Source organism: Beauveria bassiana, assembly GCF_000280675.1.
Source record: "Beauveria bassiana ARSEF 2860 unplaced genomic scaffold BBA_S00037, whole genome shotgun sequence".
Taxonomy (NCBI): domain Eukaryota; kingdom Fungi; phylum Ascomycota; class Sordariomycetes; order Hypocreales; family Cordycipitaceae; genus Beauveria; species Beauveria bassiana.
The window spans coordinates 56,024-74,001 of record NW_007930872.1 but is presented as its reverse complement, the minus strand read 5'-3'; the positions used below and the strand labels follow the sequence as shown (position 1 = coordinate 74,001).

Below are 17,978 nucleotides of genomic sequence, written 5' to 3'. Positions count from 1 at the left end.
GGTCTAGTATTGTAGTGGAAATAAAAGTTCAGTTTGCATCTTGACCCCTTGAGATGAGTTGATGTGTGTGTGGTGGGCTCCTTGTAGCGCTATAAGTCGTCGACGTCGAAAACAAGGCAAATGCCAAGTCACTGTTGCTAGATGCTAACAGAGTTAACAAGACTACGTTTAAAGATTGGACCGATTTAGTATAATCTTAAAGCAATATGTGAATTTTTTTTAGCACCGAAATAATCATGTATTACTGGCTGCTCTGTCTTGGAGCCATGGTGGCTTCTCAATGTGCAAACGCAGCATGTCAAGCGAGACACCATCCTACCAGCAAAAAGACAGGCCTTACGAGGGCATTACGCCATCAAGTACACAAGTCAATGAGAAAACGACCAATTACAAAACTCAGAAATGAACCAAAGACATTCCATCAACCACAACTTAGCCCTGCGATTCGCCCTGTCCAGCAAGGCCGCCAAGCTCGCTGACATTGCAAACCTGCCTCGTCATCCACGGTCCTGTCATTCTGTTGTAGCGTAGTGGTGAAAATAGCACGTGAAAATTTAGCTCATCTGGGTATCTATCTATCCTGAAACTGCCTCGTTGATCATTCTGTTGCTTGTATCCGAGTCACCATGACTTGACACCGGTCCCTCCTCATGCAGTCGGCTTCTCATCTTCCAACTCTGTCTGCTTCTTTTCCAGCTTCTCCGCTGCCACCTCAACTAGCTTCTCCTCCTTGGCTTTCTTCTTCTCTTTGTAGTTGATAAACGCCTCATTATGCCTCTGCAGAGCCGCTTTTTGCACCGCATCCTTGTTCTTCTCAATGAACCTCACCACCTCGTCCTCTTTGTAAAGCCCATCCTCGCCCAGCAAGCCCTCGTCAAACTCAACCCCGTAGCTCGCGTCCCGCTCCAGGATGATGCGCTTCAGGCCCTTGACCAGGCCAGAGCGGGCCATGATGGCCTTTTGGTCGGCATTGCCCGGCTCCAAGGCCGGAATCTGCGTCTTGATGATGCCGTTCCAAATGTGATGGCGCTGCTGCTCGAGCAGGAACGCGTGCCGGCGGCGCTCAAACTCGTCGCGCACGCCAAACTCCTCGAGCGCCTCCTCGGTAATCTTGCCCCGGTCCGTGGTCTGTACGGCGAAGCGCCCCTCGCGGCGGCACCGCGGGATAAACTCCTCAATCCAGCGCCGGAAGCCCGGCCGTTGCCGCATGCGTTGGCGGTCGTTGTGCTTGAGGTTCTGCACGTCCTTGAGCAGGTTGTGGCCCTCGTCGTGGTTGGCCTGGTTGGGCGGACCCGTGGCTGACGGCGTGATATACATCATGCGGCAGAGCGCGACGTACTCGTACATGGCGTCGAGGTCCGGAAAGGGCGCGTCGACCCATGTGCGCGCGTGGTCGGCGGTGCGCGGCAGCCCGAGAAAGTCGAGCACGCGCGCGGGGTCCGAGGTCAGGTGTACCTTGGCGCGCGTCTTGTAGACGGCCTCGATTTCGGGGACGCGCAGAAACATGCCCCGGTCGTCAATGGTGAGGCCGTAGGGCCGCACGAGCGACCCGACGAGGTTCCAGATGTCGCCGTGGGCGTGCTTGAAGAGCATCCACGCGTGGGATTCGAGGCTTGGTGAGATGCGCACGTCGACTTGGATGTACTTTGGGTCCTCGGCGGCGGCGGCGACGGCGGCGGCGGCGACAGCGTCCTGAGAGACTTGCTCGTCGGCGTCAGCCGGCCACGGGATGGCGAGGTTGGAAGCGGCGCCGTCGGCGATGATGGTGCGCTTCGCGCCGAGGAGCGTCGCCAGCTCGCCAATCAGCTCCGTGCCGGGCTTGGTATTGTCCACGTGTGGCGGCGCGGGCGGCGCCTCGCGTCTTCGCTGGTACACCAGAAAGTCAATGTCGCCAAAGTCGGCCTTGCCGGGCCCGTCAATGGGCGAGTCGACGTGCACGTAGAGCTGGCGCAGGAGGGTCCGGCAGCGCTGCTTCTGCGCGTGGTAGAGGCCGGGCAGCATGCGCGGCGTGCGCAGCGGATTGGCGCCGACAGAAAAAGCAGAGCCGCCCATGGTGAGAGGTGTGCTCTTGATGAGGATGACGGAGTTGGAGGCAAAGATGATGCGGGGGGGGGAGTATATGTAGTTCGCCGGATGCGTGCCGAGGGTGTGGTTGTGTCACGGCGGTTGAGTGAGTCAGGCGTGTGTGGCTTGGTTGCACATGATTTCCTGATGGAGAATTAACGAGGTGAGAAAGAGTGAATGTGAGGAGCTCATGGTGTTGAAGGTAATGTTTTGAGTCACCCTCGATGGAATCCTCCGAATTGATGCAGCGGCTCCGTTTGTCATGCCTCACGGGTGTGAGTGCCAAGTGCTCACAGTTGGCGCGTGTCACTGCTGGGTGAAGCTGCAAGTTGCACACTACTTATTTTGTCGGTCATACTTTGCATTGTATTACTTTGTGTCTGCCGTGAAAATCCCATGTATCGTTTAAGGTTTACTTTATTCTGTTTCATTTTTTTCCACCTTCGGAGGGGTATTCTATACGAAGAGACTGAGCCGATCGCCGACAAGTGACATTCATACATCCATGTAACTTAACGTTGGGCAGTAAACCATTCGACCCATCCAGATGCGTTGCCGCATCCCAATACATTTCAAGTGAGTCAACCGGCGATAGGCCCCTACGTATCATCTTACTAAAATGAGCCCATATTCATCACATCACCCCTGCCCACACTTGTGCGTTGCCTCAGTATTTCCTTGTCAACATCTAGGGCTGCGACGCCTCCCTTCGCCCCTTCCTCCCCCAACCTGCATCCCCGTTTCTGCCTCTGCCACAATCCGGGCCAGCGCTTGGCTCGCTTAGCACAAAAATTTCCAGCGTCAACGTCTCCATCACCCGACTCATTCTCCATGAATTTAGCCCGTTGAACCCCGCATCTCGATCCAGCTTCATTGGCATTGTTTCGGGCCATGGCCACGCCGCACCCCGCCGCCTGGCCCGGCGACGACAGCTTTGGACCACTTCTACCTGGCCATGGCGACCTGACGCTCGTCTTTGAAAACATTGTGCTCGCCATTATTCCCGCGGCACTGGTCCTGCTCCTCACGCCCCTATGTCTGCAGCGGGCCTTTCGCGACCGCGGGTCCTGCAGTATCGCCTGGACCTTTTATGTAGAAATTGTCCTGGTCAGCGGTTGCTTTGCCACCGAGCTCCTCGCCACGGACATCTGGGGTGCATCGTCGTATGTACCGCGTTACGCTTCCAAAGCGTCCGCCCTCATGTGCCTGGCCGCTGTTTGCATGGGTGCCGTGCTCTTACTCGGACGCATCCGTGGCCATTGGCCTGCTCTTCCGAGCGTGTATGCAGCCACAACTGCGCTGTTTGACCTTGTCAGGATGCGCTCATACATCTTGCGCAAGATGCGCGTCATGGCGGCTGTGTGCCTGGCGACCACGCTGATCAAGGCTCTCTTCGTCACCTTTGGTCGGATTTCGTATCAGCTGCAGTCTCGCAGCGCGCTGCTCCGCAGCCATTCCGTTTTGGACTGGGTCATTTTGACACTTTCTTTGGGGTTCAAAAATACGATTGATCTGCAGGATCTACCAGAGCTGGATCCCCAGTCGAGGTCAGAGGTTCTCTTTCCTCAATTGCAGGCACACTGGGCCAAAAGTGAGGGCAAGCATAAGAACTTCCAATAGGATCGCTGACATGACTAGGAAACCCAAATTCTCGCCGGCCGTTACTCAAAGCCTGCTTTGATACACTGCGCTGGGAATTGGCCAAACTGCTGCCATGTCGCCTTGCATCTTTCGGATTTACATTTTCGCAGCCCTTTGTAATTCAATACGTCTCTTTACTGGTCAAGCATGGGCATCTTCCACCTGATGTTGTTGGCAGGGTTACAATCATGACGGCTTTGCTGTTTCTTGGTATTGCTGTAAATGCTTTCAATATCCCAAAAAAAAATGCACACTGACCGTCCAAGATCTCCAAAGGCTACTATCGACAACTCTGTCATCGTGTGTCAGCCCTCTTGCGAGGAATACTCGTTTCGGCAATTTTTGAAACGTCCTTGCGCCTGGACTGTGATGTCCTCAGCAGAAACGAGGCATTCAAGATCATGGATACCGACTTGATTACTATTGAAGAAATGCCGGAGCGATTTTGCAATCTCTGCATCAGCTTTGCCGAGGTTAGCTTTGGCACCTATCTGCTCTTCAGCTATGTTGGCCTGTGGTGCTGCCTTGTCCTTGTCCCGGGAGCTTGTGAGTGAATCGACATCCACCTGCCATCCAGGCTAATCAAGGCTAATCATGTAGTCGTTGGTTTCGTTGCCGCAAAAATGGCGTACTCCAAGGCGGCGGCCAAGCAAGCCTGGAGCGACAAGACTGGGCACCGCGTGGCTGTCGCCTCTAGTGCCATTGCTCAACTCCCTGGCATAAACGCCATAGGGCTTGCATCTGTGGTAGCATCTCATATACAAGAACTACATGACGCAGAAGTTCAATGTTCGTTCTACGACAGAAAGCTGCGTGTCGTCACGCAAATTATAAGTAAGTACTGTACATCTACTGTAAACACTGTACCTGCACTTGAATGCTGAGACGTATAGACGTGTTTGCTGAGAGCATCACCCCAATGCTGGTCCTCATCGGTTCCATCTCTTCGCTCGCGTTTCCCAGTGCGCATTCGGCTTCTGAAGTATTCGCAATCATGTCTCTCGTTTACCTAGTCTCCTGTGCCATGACCACAATTCTTCTAGAGGTATCTCGCCTGGCTATTACAATTGCTTGTTTCGACAGCGTTGAGAGATTTATGCTGCGCGAGTCCGTCAAGGGCCTGTCCATGGACTTTGTAAACAAACGCACCGAGACAACTGAAATTGGCCGGATATACTCCTCTTGGCATTTCCGTACTCCGGAACTAAAAAAAGCCACTCTTTTGCGCCCAACAAGCTCGACTCCGATCCTGCAAGATGTCTCCATTCGGTTTGCTCCTGCCGGCGTCACCATGGTTTATGGTAGGGCCGGTTGTGGCAAATCGTCTCTGATGAAGGTTCTGCTAGGCGAGAAGCGCTTAGACGGGGGCATGGTCACCATGCCGCCTGGGCCTGGCGCCTACTGCAATGACACGCCTTGGCTCGTTGGCAAGGACATTCGTGCAACCATTCTTGCACAGCACGAGTACGTCGAGGAGTGGTATGAGAGAGTTGCTTGGGCCTGTCTCATAAGTGAGGCCGAAGAATGGCCAAACAAAAGGATGGTACAAGAGGAAGACAACGACTTAGACGTCGGGCAAAAACTGCGTGTGCAGCTGGCCAGAGCAGCCTACGGGAGGCCGAATCTTCTGATACTGGATGATCCCTGCCGCGGGCTTGACGAAGAGTCTGCCATGGTCGTCTTGGACCGCCTCTTTGGTCCCGGCGGCGTCATGCGCCTACTAGGAATAACCATCATCATCTCTACCAGCAATCCTGCACACCTTGCACTCGCCGATGTCGCTTACGAACTAGACGGCCAGGGACACGTCGAAACACTTGAGCGTCCGACTCGAACCTTGATGACAAGCGTACCTAAAGACGGCCATCGCTCGCACACCCGTGCAATGTACGAGCCTGGGGCCTTGCGTCGGGATGAAACTGGATCAAAAGATGCTCCAAACGGTCACGAACATGACATTTGGCTGTACTGGTTTCTGGCAGAGTCGGCAGGCTGGAAGGTGACTCTGCTCAGCCTTTTACTACTCAGTTGGACGGCCTTTTCGGAACGACTTTCACCTGTCTATATACGCATATGGCTTTCCACGGAACCGAACATGTCGTCATGCTTTATAGGCTATGCAATCGTGACCATGTTTCCAACTATTCTGGCAGTCATATCCATCAGCCTGTTCAACCTCAAATTCGCCCCAGCATTGTCCCGCAGTCTGCATCAGGATCTGGTCGAGTTTGTATTTCGCGCGAAAACCGCATATCTGTCCAAGACAGACATTGCCAATTTGATCGGCTTCTTCGGCCAAGACATGTCACTGCTATCGCACGATTTGCCAAGATCTCTACTCGAGGTGGTGCATCTAGCCACCCTGGTCATGTGCGACCTTTTCATCCTCGCCTCGTGCAACATCTACATTATCAGCATCGTAGCCATGTTTCCAGCGACGATTTTTGGCATGCAACATCACTATCTGGGTATCTATCGCCGGGTGCAATCTCTGACCCAAGACGCTGCGGCCCCTCTTCTCGCCCACTTTGAACACACAGCCCAAGGCATCATTCACATTCGAGCCATGAGGTGGGAATCTGCTTTTTTGGAGAGATGCCACAAACTCGTCGATGAGTCGCTGAGGCTTCAATATGCCTTGTATTGCATGGAGTGCTGGTTTCATCTCGTAATCGACATGTTTGTTGCTTTCCTGGCCACGATCTGCATCGGCACATCCTTGTGCATGGCGGATACAATGTCTGAAACGTCCATCGGCCTAACAATGCTGACCCTGGTCTCGTTTGGGCCCATACTTTGCCGTCTCTTTGACAAATGGGTGAAGTTGCAACCATCTTTGGCAGCGCTGCATCGACTGAAAGTCGTCGTCGAGGCGGCAAAGAAGATGACAACAGAAACGACACAAAAACAAGACAAGAGGGACTACAGCGATTGGAAGACGGTTACAGGGCGTCTCGACCTATACGCCGTCACGGCGGTCTATGACGGAAGCTCGACGGATAGCCATGTTGTGCGAAACGTTTCACTCCAGCTGCCGAGCGCAGCCAAGCTTGCCATTATTGGCCCGCCTGGAAGCGGCAAGTCTGCGCTGCTGCTATCCATTCTGACCCTTTTGGACTATTCGGGTGCCATTTACATTGATGGTACCAATGTGCAGGCCATTCCTCCCGATGTGCTGCGTGCAAGCATCATCACGCTCCCGCAAGGCGGCGTCGAGCTGCCCGGATCGATTCGTCGAAACATGGATCCTTGGGCAACGTCGCAGCACTCGTTTAGCGATGCCGAGATTCATGCGGTATTGGAACGTGTGGGTCTCGATGAACTGGTTCAGTCCTGCGGTGGCTTGAGCACCGACTTTGCCTCTGCGAGCCTGTCTCGGGGCGAGAAACAGCTGCTCTTCCTCGCCAGGGCTATTCTCCGCAAGGAATACCTGCAGGCACGTCTCGTCTTGGTTGATGATGTAACGAGCGGGATTGATGACGAGACGGCCGATCGCATTCAGGAGATTATCGAGACTGTCTTTGCGGACTGTACTGTCGTCATGGTGACGAGTCGCAAGGGAGCTCTTGTCAACATGCAGAGAATCATTGAGATGGACGAGGGAAGAATCGTCAACATGATTGACCGTCCGCGATATCAAAAGCAGGAATCAGAGGATTTTGTGTCTGAGTATTTAGAATTTTGATATATTGCAAGAGCCATCTGGATATATAGAAGTGAACGGCCTCGGTGCAACATGATTTACTTTTGCCGCACGTATATAAGAATGAGTAATGTAAAGAGCTGCAACAGCCCAGCCGCCAGAAAGGGCAACCCGTACCACGACTGGCCCCATTGCAGACCGATGCGGAACGCACTCGCCATGACAGGACCAGCCAGCATGGCCCCCGTGGCGCTCATGGTCGAGACGCATGCGTAGACGGTGGTCTGCTGGGCGATGCCGGCGCGCTCAGCGACCGACACGATGACGCTGACCATGGACGGCATGTACCCGCGATTACACTCGTAGAGCGCAATGGCGGCGACAAAGGCGGGCCCCGTCGGCGCGAGCGCCGTCAGGAAGCTCCCGAGGACCTGGACGCAGCCGCTGCCGCGCGCAAGCCACAAGTCCTTTTCCAGGACCGACGACACGGCCTCGCGGCGCAGCATCACCCAGCTGAGCGCCGGCAGCACGACGACGAGCGTGGCGAGGTTGGCGACGGAGACGACGGACGACAGGAGCCCGGCCTCGGCCCACGTCCAGCCGAAGCGCTTCGTGGCGTACTGCAGCCGAAAGGTGGTCTCGTAGGCGCCGAGCGTGGTGAAGACGACGCCGGAGAGGAGGAGAGTGAGGGGCAGGCTGTGGCCAAAGACGAGACGGAGCGTGGAGGCGGTGCTGGCGAGGACGTCGACGGCGCGGGCTTTGATGGTGATGGTGGTGGAGGAGGAGGAAGAGGCGACGAGGGGCGTGTTGGGTAGCTTGCGCGGCATGGCGAAGCCGGGAATCATCATTAGTCCGAGGAGTAGCACGCCGACGCCCTGAGCGGCGACGGGCCCGCCGCGGCTCATGATGAAGTAGACGGCGGGGCCGGTGAAGAAGCCGATGAATGTGCTGTACGCCTGCATGTAGAAGAAGAGGGTGGTTCTGGAGGGTTGATATGTGTTAGCAGAGTGCCGGCCGGGGGGATGGGAAGGGTGAGTGAGGAACGGGTGTGTTTTGGTTGCTACCTACCGGTTCTTCTCGCTGACGAGACTGGCGCCGACGAGGAAGCGCATGGCGCTGTACGTGGCGCCGCCGCCGCCAATGAGCGTCATGCACGAAGAGGCGTATATCCAGCGGACGTTGAAGAGTTGCGGGTTGAGGCCTAGTATAGTCAGTGATGAGCTTCATTCAAGAAAGAGAGAGAGAGAGAGAGAGAGAGAGAGAAACAAATGGGAGGAAAAGACGCACAGACGAGGAGATGGCCGCCTTCAGACAGAAACTGGCCCGCCCAGACGAGGCCCAGCACGATATTGGGCCCGTACTTGTCCGCAATGATGCCGTAGGGTATCGACATGAGCAGGCCCGGCACGACGGAGATTGTATTCTCCATGCCAATGATCCACGCCAGATCCGCCTGCACGGCCTCGTGCTTGCAGCGCGCATCGCCGTACGGATCCGTAGCGAGGTCCGGGAACGCGGTGCGGCACAGCGAGCCCTCTACCAGCGCGGCCACGCCGGCGGCGCACAGCGCGGCGGCAAACTCGACAGCCGTGAGGATAAAGAAGAAGGGGATGGCGATGCGCAGTAGCTGCCGTGGGGGGTTGGTAAGGCTGGTGTCCTCGTGGGGGTGGTGGTGGTCCTGAGAGGAGTAGGAGTAGGAGGAGGGGCGGGGAAGTAGGAGCGGCGCGGCCTCTTGGCTGGTTCGCGGGGCGGCGAGGACCGCACTCTGAGAACTGGCCATGTCTTTGATGCGCGCGCGCGCGCGCTCTGGGGTAAGAAGAGAGGGAAAGGGGGCGGAGGGGAGATGAAGAGGGATGGATGGATTGTTTGTTTGTTTGCTGCGGACGTAGGAGATGACGAGCTCTCGGCCAACACTAGTCCCTCGGATCCGGGGGTGGATCAGGCTGAGCACTCAGCCGAACGCGGTTGGAGTCAGCGCGCCGGCGACTTGCTAATTTGCTGATGATTTTGAAAACAAAAAAGTTGCTTGGAAAGTTTACGCTTCTCTCGACATATATTGTATACTTGGGGTTTTTTTTTTTTTGGTGGAGTGGAAGAATGACGGAGCCTGAAGCTGGGCGGGAAGTTGCACATGGTCGATTTGTGTGACGACTGCAGCTTGCAAATGATGTGGAAAAAAAAAATGAAAATTAAAAAAGAATTAAAATTAAAATTAAAAAAAAGGAAAGAAAGAAAAGAGAGACAATTTAGCTTTTTCCAAAATACATACAACGCAATTCATAAAACACCCAAACACCTCATAGCAGCTAATCTATGTCATGAGCTCAATCAAAGCCTAAGTCCGGCTGGGCCAAGACGCCCCAGTCCACCTTATCCGGCCCGGCCCCGTTGGTGGCGCCGCCGTTAAGCGGGGGGAGGTTGGGGGTGGGTGGTGATGATTTTTAAAATCCCCTTTTAAAACTCCGCCGCATCGTACCTACAAAGAAAATCGGCCCTAGTCCATCCAAAAGTCCAGGGTGAGCGATACCAACCGATGAGAAAGGAGTCGAGCATAAACTTTATGGAGGGAGGCCTGAACCGGCGGTGATTTCTGGTTGGTGGCCGTCTAAGAGGAACCCCCCCTGCGCCTCTACACATTATCCGCGCCAAAGCGAGGCAGCGATGGCGGGATTGTAGAACGGGATGGAAAATTTACAGAATGCTAGCTACAGAATAAGATGTAGTGCGAACCGATTTTTTGTTTATTTTTTTCGAATTGGTGATTTGATACAAACACTTGAGAGACACCTGTGCTTCCAGAATAGGGGGGATAAGCAGCATCAGTAGCGAAGAGTTGCTGGTGGCGGATGCCTTCATGACTGCTCGTCGCCCATAGTTTCTAGTGTTCCTTCGCATTTGATAGACTTGAAATCCACATCTTCAATGTCGTGCTCTCCGGCCCGGAACCTCTTTACCTCATCAATGCAGTTGAGGTCGCTGTCAATGTTAGCCAGCTGCGACTCTTCTGCCAGAGGGCGACGTACCGATATAGGAAACAGACGTTGGAGTTGCCGACTTCAATTTGGTTGAATCTGGGTCTACCTGTGTGTCAGTATTTATGTAGAGATCTTGATCTTGATATTCCCAAAAAAAAAAAAAAAACACACTGAGTTCTTCGCAAGTTGGTACAGCGATCCCGATACACATCAAGTTCGTAGCCCGTATCACTGTACAGCGTCGCCTGGAGCGGCAGTCAGTGAAATAGGTCGCAGCATGTGTCCTCGCAAGCAAAACATACGGCAATAAAACCTTGAGCCTGAGCGAGGCTGCAAAAGACAACGGGGAGGAGGACAAGGCAGCGCATCTTGAAAGTGTTGTCTAAAATTCTGTGCGTTGAGTCTACGGATTTGGGATTTTGGAAATTGGCTGCGCGGCAGTTCTTTTATAGTGAATCTGCAACTGCAGGTCTGAGAGTTCGAAGCTGTAAACGGCCTGGTCGTGCGTTACGACTCGGCACTCGCAAGTGCCCGCAAAAGGCGGGTGCATACCAATCGAAAGCTGGAATGTTTTTCTTTTTTGCTACTTGCGGGTTGAAGATCTTTGCGAGCTAATGTCTCGTATTATAGAAGCTGAGCAAAGACATGCAGGTGCTTGCGTCAACCAGTCTTTTGTGTCTTGTAGACAGCATCGCCCGTCCGTACTGGGCCGAGAGAGCCGCTTCGTAGCTATGAAAAAAAAAAAAAGGTTGAAAAATCAGGTACTGCATTAGATCTTTACTACGCTTCTATTAGGGCTTTGTGTCAGACAAGTCGGATCTTTGTCGACTCTCAACTTACCCGGCAACGGCTGGTTCTGTCTATGAGAGTCAATGTCTCGTGTGTCACTAGCGCGAGAGACACAGTCTTGGTGAGAGACACACAATCAGACCCTCGACGGGCAGATATTACGCTTCTTCTACCTTGGTTGCGTGGCAGCAGCACCACCCCGGATAGGCTACATTTCAGCGTAATCGATGGCGCGCTGTAGATAGTGGCTGCTCAACTACAAAAATCGATTTCACTTGCTCAGCCTCACCAAGCGCATTCCTAGCATCAGCGAAGCCGCATTGAACCTCATTGCAAGGCCATCTATGCCATTCCATGAAATCCATAGGCGTACTAATGGGCACATTTTCCGCGCACGAGAGCTCATACATCATGCGGCTTTATAGTCCGCAAATTGCCGTCCAGACTTCATCCTCGTTCTCATGCTGTGTCGGATTACACTGTCAAGTAAATTGAAAGGCGCACAGCATCAACCGCTCTGTAAATTTCGCTGATAACCCCTGCATCTATGACGTGAAGCTACCGGATGTGCGGGACGATCGCACCAGTCTGCAAGGTCGAGAAAACAAAACCAGCTGCAGGACATCCTCCAAGCCCTGACAAAGATTGCCGAACAGGCAGTGACGATCTAATAATCGCAGGCGCAGCGGCTGCAAGACTACTATAGCAAGCTGCAGGTCCTCAACACCGCCAGCTCGGAGAACAAGGGCTGCTTTAATACATGCCCGTGTTACGACAAGGCCAAGAAGCAAGGAGTCGAGTCGGTAGATGCCCCCGAGGCCGCCATAGCCTTATAACCCGGGCTACGCTCTGATATAGGGCAGGCTTGGCGAGGCTTAGAAACTTTGTAAAGAAGTCAGCTATATATGTATATTTCTTATAGTAGCAGGTTATATGTATGTATGTATATTGCGCTGAATGACTTGTAGAGCCATGCGGCACCTCTATAAATCTACGTACTACCAAGATACAGTAAAAACCTCCAAGGAATCTGTGTAAAAACCTAATTATACCCTGTCTTTTCTGGTCCTGACCTAGAGCCGGCTTCTCTATTTAGGCCTTTGTGGCTGCGATTTCTAGTCGCCAGCAGGTTGCAGTAGATGCATGTAACAAAGGTCACTTCTTTAGTCTTGTTTAAATAGTCTTGCAGACCTCGGCGAGGAGAGCAGGTGTGCAGCTTGGTAGCTCGCGCTGCAGAGAATCGGTAAACTTCGAATCCGTGGACTCTGGCAACTGGCTGCAGGCATTCTCCTTGACAATCGAGCTCTTTAAAAAGTCGTCGCGGCATTTCTTGACAGCTGCGGCGTCGACGGTAGCAGGCGCCTCCGGAGCGGCCTCCTTCGCCTCCGTCAATCCGCTATTCTTTGCGAGAGATACGGATGGGCACCAGCAGTTGGTATCTGGCACAATCAAGCCATCGGCGCCGGGTTCGCCCTTGGGGTTTGTGGGATCACAGATGCACGCCGTCACGGCACTGGGCTGGCTGCGGCCGAACGCGTCCAGCTCTTCGGGCTGCTGGTTGAGATTTCTCTCCCTGGCACACTTGCAAGTGGCATCCCTGACACTGTTGTAGATTGCGCCAGCTTGCTTCCAGTTGCAGTCGGGCGCGACCTTGCCGCCAGTGCAGGTGCACGGATAGACGGCCGTGGAGGCTCCCTTTGCCGGGTCGAGGCTCTGGATCCAGCAATGATCCGCAGGATCTTGACCGCGCGGCACTTGCGTCGTGTTGTAGTTTCCGGTCCACTGGCCGGCGACAGATAGCGCCAGGCACAAGAGGGAAAATATTCGAGGGGTGTTGGAGACGGTCATGATGAAGTTTTTGTAGTATGTAGATGTAAATGGTAGACTGAAGAAATGTCGGTTGCTTGTATGAGCTTAACATGGAAGAAAGAGTCCTGACTGTCTTTATATACCTACGTAGCATACAAGAACAGTTGACTCAGTTTAGCAGCAGAATCGGTTATCCCGTCTCCTGTTCTCACCGCAATCTCCCCCACTAGTCATATATCATACCGATTCATACGTAAAGAATAGATAGCATATAGCTGCACTGGCATTCATATACCGAGGAAGGAACGTGGGGGGGGGGGGTACAGAGCAGCTGTACTTGGTAGGGGTTAGGTCCCCACGCGCTGGGCCGACGTCTTGTGATGCTGTGGTGATGATGCTAGCCAACACGTAACACTCTGTGCATGTTAATCCAGTATCTCCATATAATTTCGGTCAGAAGCCCCTCGCGTGCTGAAACTACGTCTGGCAATGTCTCCCTGGTCCCTCACACGTGGCATTACTCGCGAGCATCCAGCTCAGACGTGGTCGGGACTCGGGAGAGATTTCTAGTAGGTCAAAGTAGAATTAATGTTTTGGAGGCGGTGAGCAGCGCCTTTATATGCGATTTATAAGTTCTGTAAGTATAAATCATGTACAGAAGAAGAGGAGGAGAGGGAGAAGGAGAAGGAGGACAAGAAGACGAAGACGAAGACGAAGAAGTAGGAACGCTAATAGTTACGCCAGACAACCGTCAGAGTAGCTATCAGCCCTGGCCGGGGCTTTTTTAGATGTCGACCTAGTAACCAGAGCACGGGTCAGCCGAATATGCTGCGGCTCTGCAGGTCTAGTACGTCTAAGCGGCGGCGACGGCTTGTTTTATCATATGCGCCTCTGATCAGCCGACTCACCAATCGTAAGCCCAGAGACACCTAGCTGAGATATCCGGTACCGTTTTTCTGCCGCTTTTAGCCCTACTAAGCGCACCGGAAATTTTCCCGAGCACGTCCATGGGGTTTGGGGGGCGTGAGGGACTACAAGAAAGACTTCCGCTCGCTCATTATTAATGCGATATCAGCTACGCTCCAGAAAAAGTTGACAGATATTTTGAAAAAGTTCTACCATAAACGTTTGCCTGACTTAGAGTTTATAGTAATTCTTTTTAGTGATATTAGACTGATTTATCGTTGCGAAATTGACAATTTAAAAGTAAGCTGCCGTCTTAAACCCGGCTGTTCGTTCAGCCCCTCCCACCCAGCACATGCGAGCTTTTTCCCATCTGCCTCAGTAAAAACTGATTATCCACGTCTCCATTGACATTAATTACTCACTGCTAATAACTGGTAATATATGCGACGTTCATACCATTCCTCGCAACCTAGCCCAACATTCGGCCCGCTGTCGTATGTGTCAGTCTTGGCAGGGCAAGGCAAAACAACGCCGCTTCTATTTGGGTATGCATTCCACTTCTGCCATGCGGTAGGAGTGAATGGCGCAGCAATATGCCCTCTTATCATTAGAAAAGAAGGCTTAGTCTCGACGAGTCATTGATTGGGCCAAGTGAAGAAGATCTAAGGAGCATGAGTAGCTATTGTCTCGGAGCTTGTGAGTGTCGAACAGACCCAAAATGAACTTGTCAGTTGTCACAGCTGCGCATGTGGGTATTGCCAAGGCCCTTGAGAAAATTCAGCTAGCTCCTGTCGCATTAGTTGCTTGATCGGCCGGGTATACTTGTATCAGAAAAACAAGTTGTCTTGATAGGGTAATCAGCGTTTACTACCCCAAGCCAATGAATGCAGTCAACAAGGAAAGACCGTCTGCACGGCGTACTAACAGATTGTGCTTCAAATACCTGGTTACTACATGTTTACTTCTTTTCTGAAGCTGAATGATTCCAAGGAAGAGACACTATTATATGTGTACTTTCAGAATTTGATAATGGACCAATGGACTATAGTGGAGTACTTTGCAAGTCGAATGCAACCTCAAATGCAACCTGATCTTTTAATGTGCCCTCGCCCGTGTTTCGATCCTACTTTCTTATCTTGGCGCGACATTTGTCCACTGGCCATTACGTACAGCGCCTTAGATTACGTACATACAACCATCTGCTGCATAATACAGTTGTAATTTATATATAGATTGCCTAAAGTAGTTAGAACACTCTGCTGATTCGCATTCCCATCGCTCTGCGGTTGCTGTGCCATCTATTCTCTCATCTGCAACTACAACACACCACGTTAGAAAACTATATCGAGCAAACAACGAAGGTAGTGCCCCCAACCGCCATCGAAGTTGATTCTGGTCTGTCGAAACTGGCGTTTCCAAGGTGCAGAGCCATATCAACGACCTCGAGTTGTAAATTGGATGCCAAGATTAAAACAACACAGAGCTTCATCGTCCACTGCCGGGAAACATGACATACTAGAAGAAGAGTCATTTCAGAGAAGAACGCTTGAGTACGACTAAAAGCAGTATCGATGAAAAAGTGGTTGCAGGAGTGCTGGGAGAGCAGCGGCACCGGAACTGAAAGATTCCCCAAAATGGTCTCTTCCAAGCAAGCCTCTTGGTTGGACGACCAAGGGTTGACCTCGTCCCAGCGCTGGACAACACAGTCACTTTGAGAAAACATCAACGAATGTTTGAAAATAGAATGATCGGGATGATTTATGAGAGGAAAAGGAAGTTTTTTAGATAGAATGCGACGCTCCCTCATCAGCGTCTGTGTGTCGCTGTCCTGAGTTCCAGTTCGGGGGTTTGCGCCTCGTTCATGGACGCGCCGACCATCGCAGAACGGGTGCTGCGCCGACGACAAGCTGGCAAGTCTTCCAGTTTGCAAAGGGTTCTATGCCGGCAGATGTATTTCTACTTCTCGCAGTTAATACTATGCTGGTAATTCTGTTCTGGTCACTTCTTGGGTAATGTCCCGCCATCTGTGTGCGAGGAAGTAGCCTTTAGAAACAGCCACCGACGTAATTAATGTGACAGGCCACCACCAATCTAACATACCACCACCCTGATCCTGACCGTTAACCCGTATTATGGAGGCCGAAGCATACATGGGTACCCAGAAAATACGTAGGTTATCGGGGAACATAGTGTATAAACGTCACGCCAGGCAGCCGATTGAAAAAGGCTATTTAACCTATGCTAGATATGAACCGAACCTTCGAGCCAATTTAATGACGTTCTCAAGATAATTTACATCCAAGTACTGCCATATGCGCGATTAATTTACATCTCTTTTCGAAGTGAAGCGCTGGCTCATATTTCTGCGGTTTCCGCACCAGCTGTTTCGGTGCCAGGTGGCTTTCTGTGGCTGTCTCGGAGCTGGGGTAGCGAAGAATGAGACATGTAAATGGCTTTTTTCGGAAACAGCTATTCCCGTAGCTCACAGTATCTCGACAAGATCACTGCAGAGACTTGGCAAAGCGGCTGGATTGGGCCGTTAGCCTGCCATCTTGGCCGAGACACGGCTGCAAATAAAAAATGTAGAGATTGGTAAGTGATCAAAGGAATCGACGGAAACATCCTCGGTGCTCACTGCTTTCTCTGCAATAACTTCAACGGGATTGCCTGAGTGGACGATATAATTTTAGTCGGCTTTTCACGAGGTGCGTTTACAGTTTTGATGCCTAGCACATTTCATTGATAAAGTCGGTCTTCTTCGCCGAAGAGGCTCGATCTTCCTTCAATCTACTTACAGTGCCTGACAAAGAAGCTCTAAATGATTTAGGGGTACATAGGAAAACCTCGATAACGAGCTCGAAGCTCTAAGGAAACTTCGAATGTACCCTAATCGCGTCTAAGTGCTTGCTGAGTGGGATACTGTAAGCGCAGTCAGATCATTTTGACTAGGGAAAAGGAAGTTTGCGTGTGTGCATAATGAGGTTCCCCCAAACGTAAAGCACGACTTCTATGCTATTTTACTGTATGAGGAAAAAAAGGGTTTAAGCCCTTGTTCTGGGAGAAGGCACACGCAGAGATAAGAGTCGAGTAGTGCGCATTTGTTGGTTGCCACTCGGACATTGGTGGTGGGAATGCGGACCTTGGCCTATCGACACTGAGTCTCCTTTGGATGGTCTCGCGAATTTATGATGCATCTAGAGCAAGCTTCAACGATGACGTTTTGTTTCCTTTCATTGCACATCTTAAATCGAGAAAGGCTGTCAGTCTTTTTAAGCCTGTTACGTGGGCGAAGTCTGAGATGTGCCTCAATAACCTGACAACCACACAAGGTACCTTGGTCGAGCTAATCCGTTCCTTTATAAGTGCTAAATCACTCTTTAGATGAGCGTAGGCCGGATTAAAGAGTCGCGAAGAGGTTTACAGCTTCTACCCTACTACCTAACTTTGGGGCGTTTTAACGGCAAGCGGGACTCATCCTTGCATCAGTTTGCTCAGTCGCGAAAAGCGAAGATGTTCGGGATAAGCACGGTACTCGAATCGAGCTTACGAAGCTCGAAGACTTGCGAAAGGGACTCGAGAAGTTAGAGGAGGACGTTCGAGGTGATTTAAAAGAGAAGTACAAACTTCTGAGAAGGGATATGGCAAATGCATGGAGTTGGGAGTCGCCGGTTCAACAAGTGCTACAGTGTGCGACTACTTTGTTGATAAAACTGAAGTCGGATCTCTGAGAAATATTGAAATTATGGATTGCTCAACAGGGACTTCGACGAACGTGGTTGAAACTGGTAATGCAGGGCGATGTTGGTCTGCAGATCCACTTCACCGCGCGACTGCTTTACGAGCAGCTCAACCAGATTCCCGGCTGAAGTGTGGTCTTTTTCGGCAATCTGAGCCAAATGGCCAAGCCCAAGAGTGGCATGATAAGTCGTCCAAGGTTCTGAGCCTTGCTGAGGCTCGTTTTCTCAAGCGCGAAATGAAGCTGCTCGTGGAATGGCTGGCAGCTTCGCGCCAACTCAATCCAGAGGAGAGAAAGTCTGCCGCGAAAATCAAAGATGGCGAAGACATTGACTGGTCAAAAATTCAGCTTGGACTTAAAGAGATAGGCTGCCTGACTATTAAGTCACGGACTGCTGCATACATGTGCATGTAAA

The 17,978-nt window shown here is 52.0% G+C and overlaps 5 protein-coding genes across 5 annotated transcripts; 1 reads left to right on the top strand and 4 right to left on the bottom strand.

Annotated features, from left to right (window-relative positions):
* Positions 1 to 648: 648 nt before the first annotated feature.
* BBA_08626 (uncharacterized protein) lies at positions 649 to 2,052 on the bottom strand (the record flags this gene model as incomplete). Its single annotated transcript, XM_008603723.1, has 1 exon — positions 649 to 2,052. One exon carries the CDS (start codon positions 2,050 to 2,052, stop codon positions 649 to 651), a length of 1,404 nt encoding a protein of 467 aa, XP_008601945.1.
* Positions 2,053 to 2,955: 903 nt separating this feature from the next.
* On the top strand, positions 2,956 to 7,390 carry BBA_08625 (ABC multidrug transporter; the record flags this gene model as incomplete). The annotated part of the gene is made up of 5 exons (XM_008603722.1): positions 2,956 to 3,655; positions 3,703 to 3,923; positions 3,972 to 4,251; positions 4,306 to 4,539; positions 4,599 to 7,390. 5 exons carry the CDS (start codon positions 2,956 to 2,958, stop codon positions 7,388 to 7,390), a joined length of 4,227 nt encoding a protein of 1,408 aa, XP_008601944.1.
* Positions 7,391 to 7,446: 56 nt separating this feature from the next.
* On the bottom strand, positions 7,447 to 9,128 carry BBA_08624 (ATP synthase F0; the record flags this gene model as incomplete). Its single annotated transcript, XM_008603721.1, has 3 exons — positions 7,447 to 8,329; positions 8,417 to 8,549; positions 8,636 to 9,128. The coding sequence occupies 3 exons, from the start codon at positions 9,126 to 9,128 to the stop codon at positions 7,447 to 7,449; spliced, it is 1,509 nt and encodes a 502-aa protein (XP_008601943.1).
* Positions 9,129 to 10,200: 1,072 nt separating this feature from the next.
* Positions 10,201 to 10,691, bottom strand: BBA_08623 (uncharacterized protein; the record flags this gene model as incomplete). Its single annotated transcript, XM_008603720.1, has 4 exons — positions 10,201 to 10,324; positions 10,372 to 10,425; positions 10,495 to 10,568; positions 10,626 to 10,691. 4 exons carry the CDS (start codon positions 10,689 to 10,691, stop codon positions 10,201 to 10,203), a joined length of 318 nt encoding a protein of 105 aa, XP_008601942.1.
* A 1,594-nt stretch (positions 10,692 to 12,285) lies between these two features.
* On the bottom strand, positions 12,286 to 12,960 carry BBA_08622 (uncharacterized protein; the record flags this gene model as incomplete). The annotated part of the gene is made up of 1 exon (XM_008603719.1): positions 12,286 to 12,960. The coding sequence occupies one exon, from the start codon at positions 12,958 to 12,960 to the stop codon at positions 12,286 to 12,288; it is 675 nt and encodes a 224-aa protein (XP_008601941.1).
* Between the last annotated feature and the right edge of the window lie 5,018 nt (positions 12,961 to 17,978).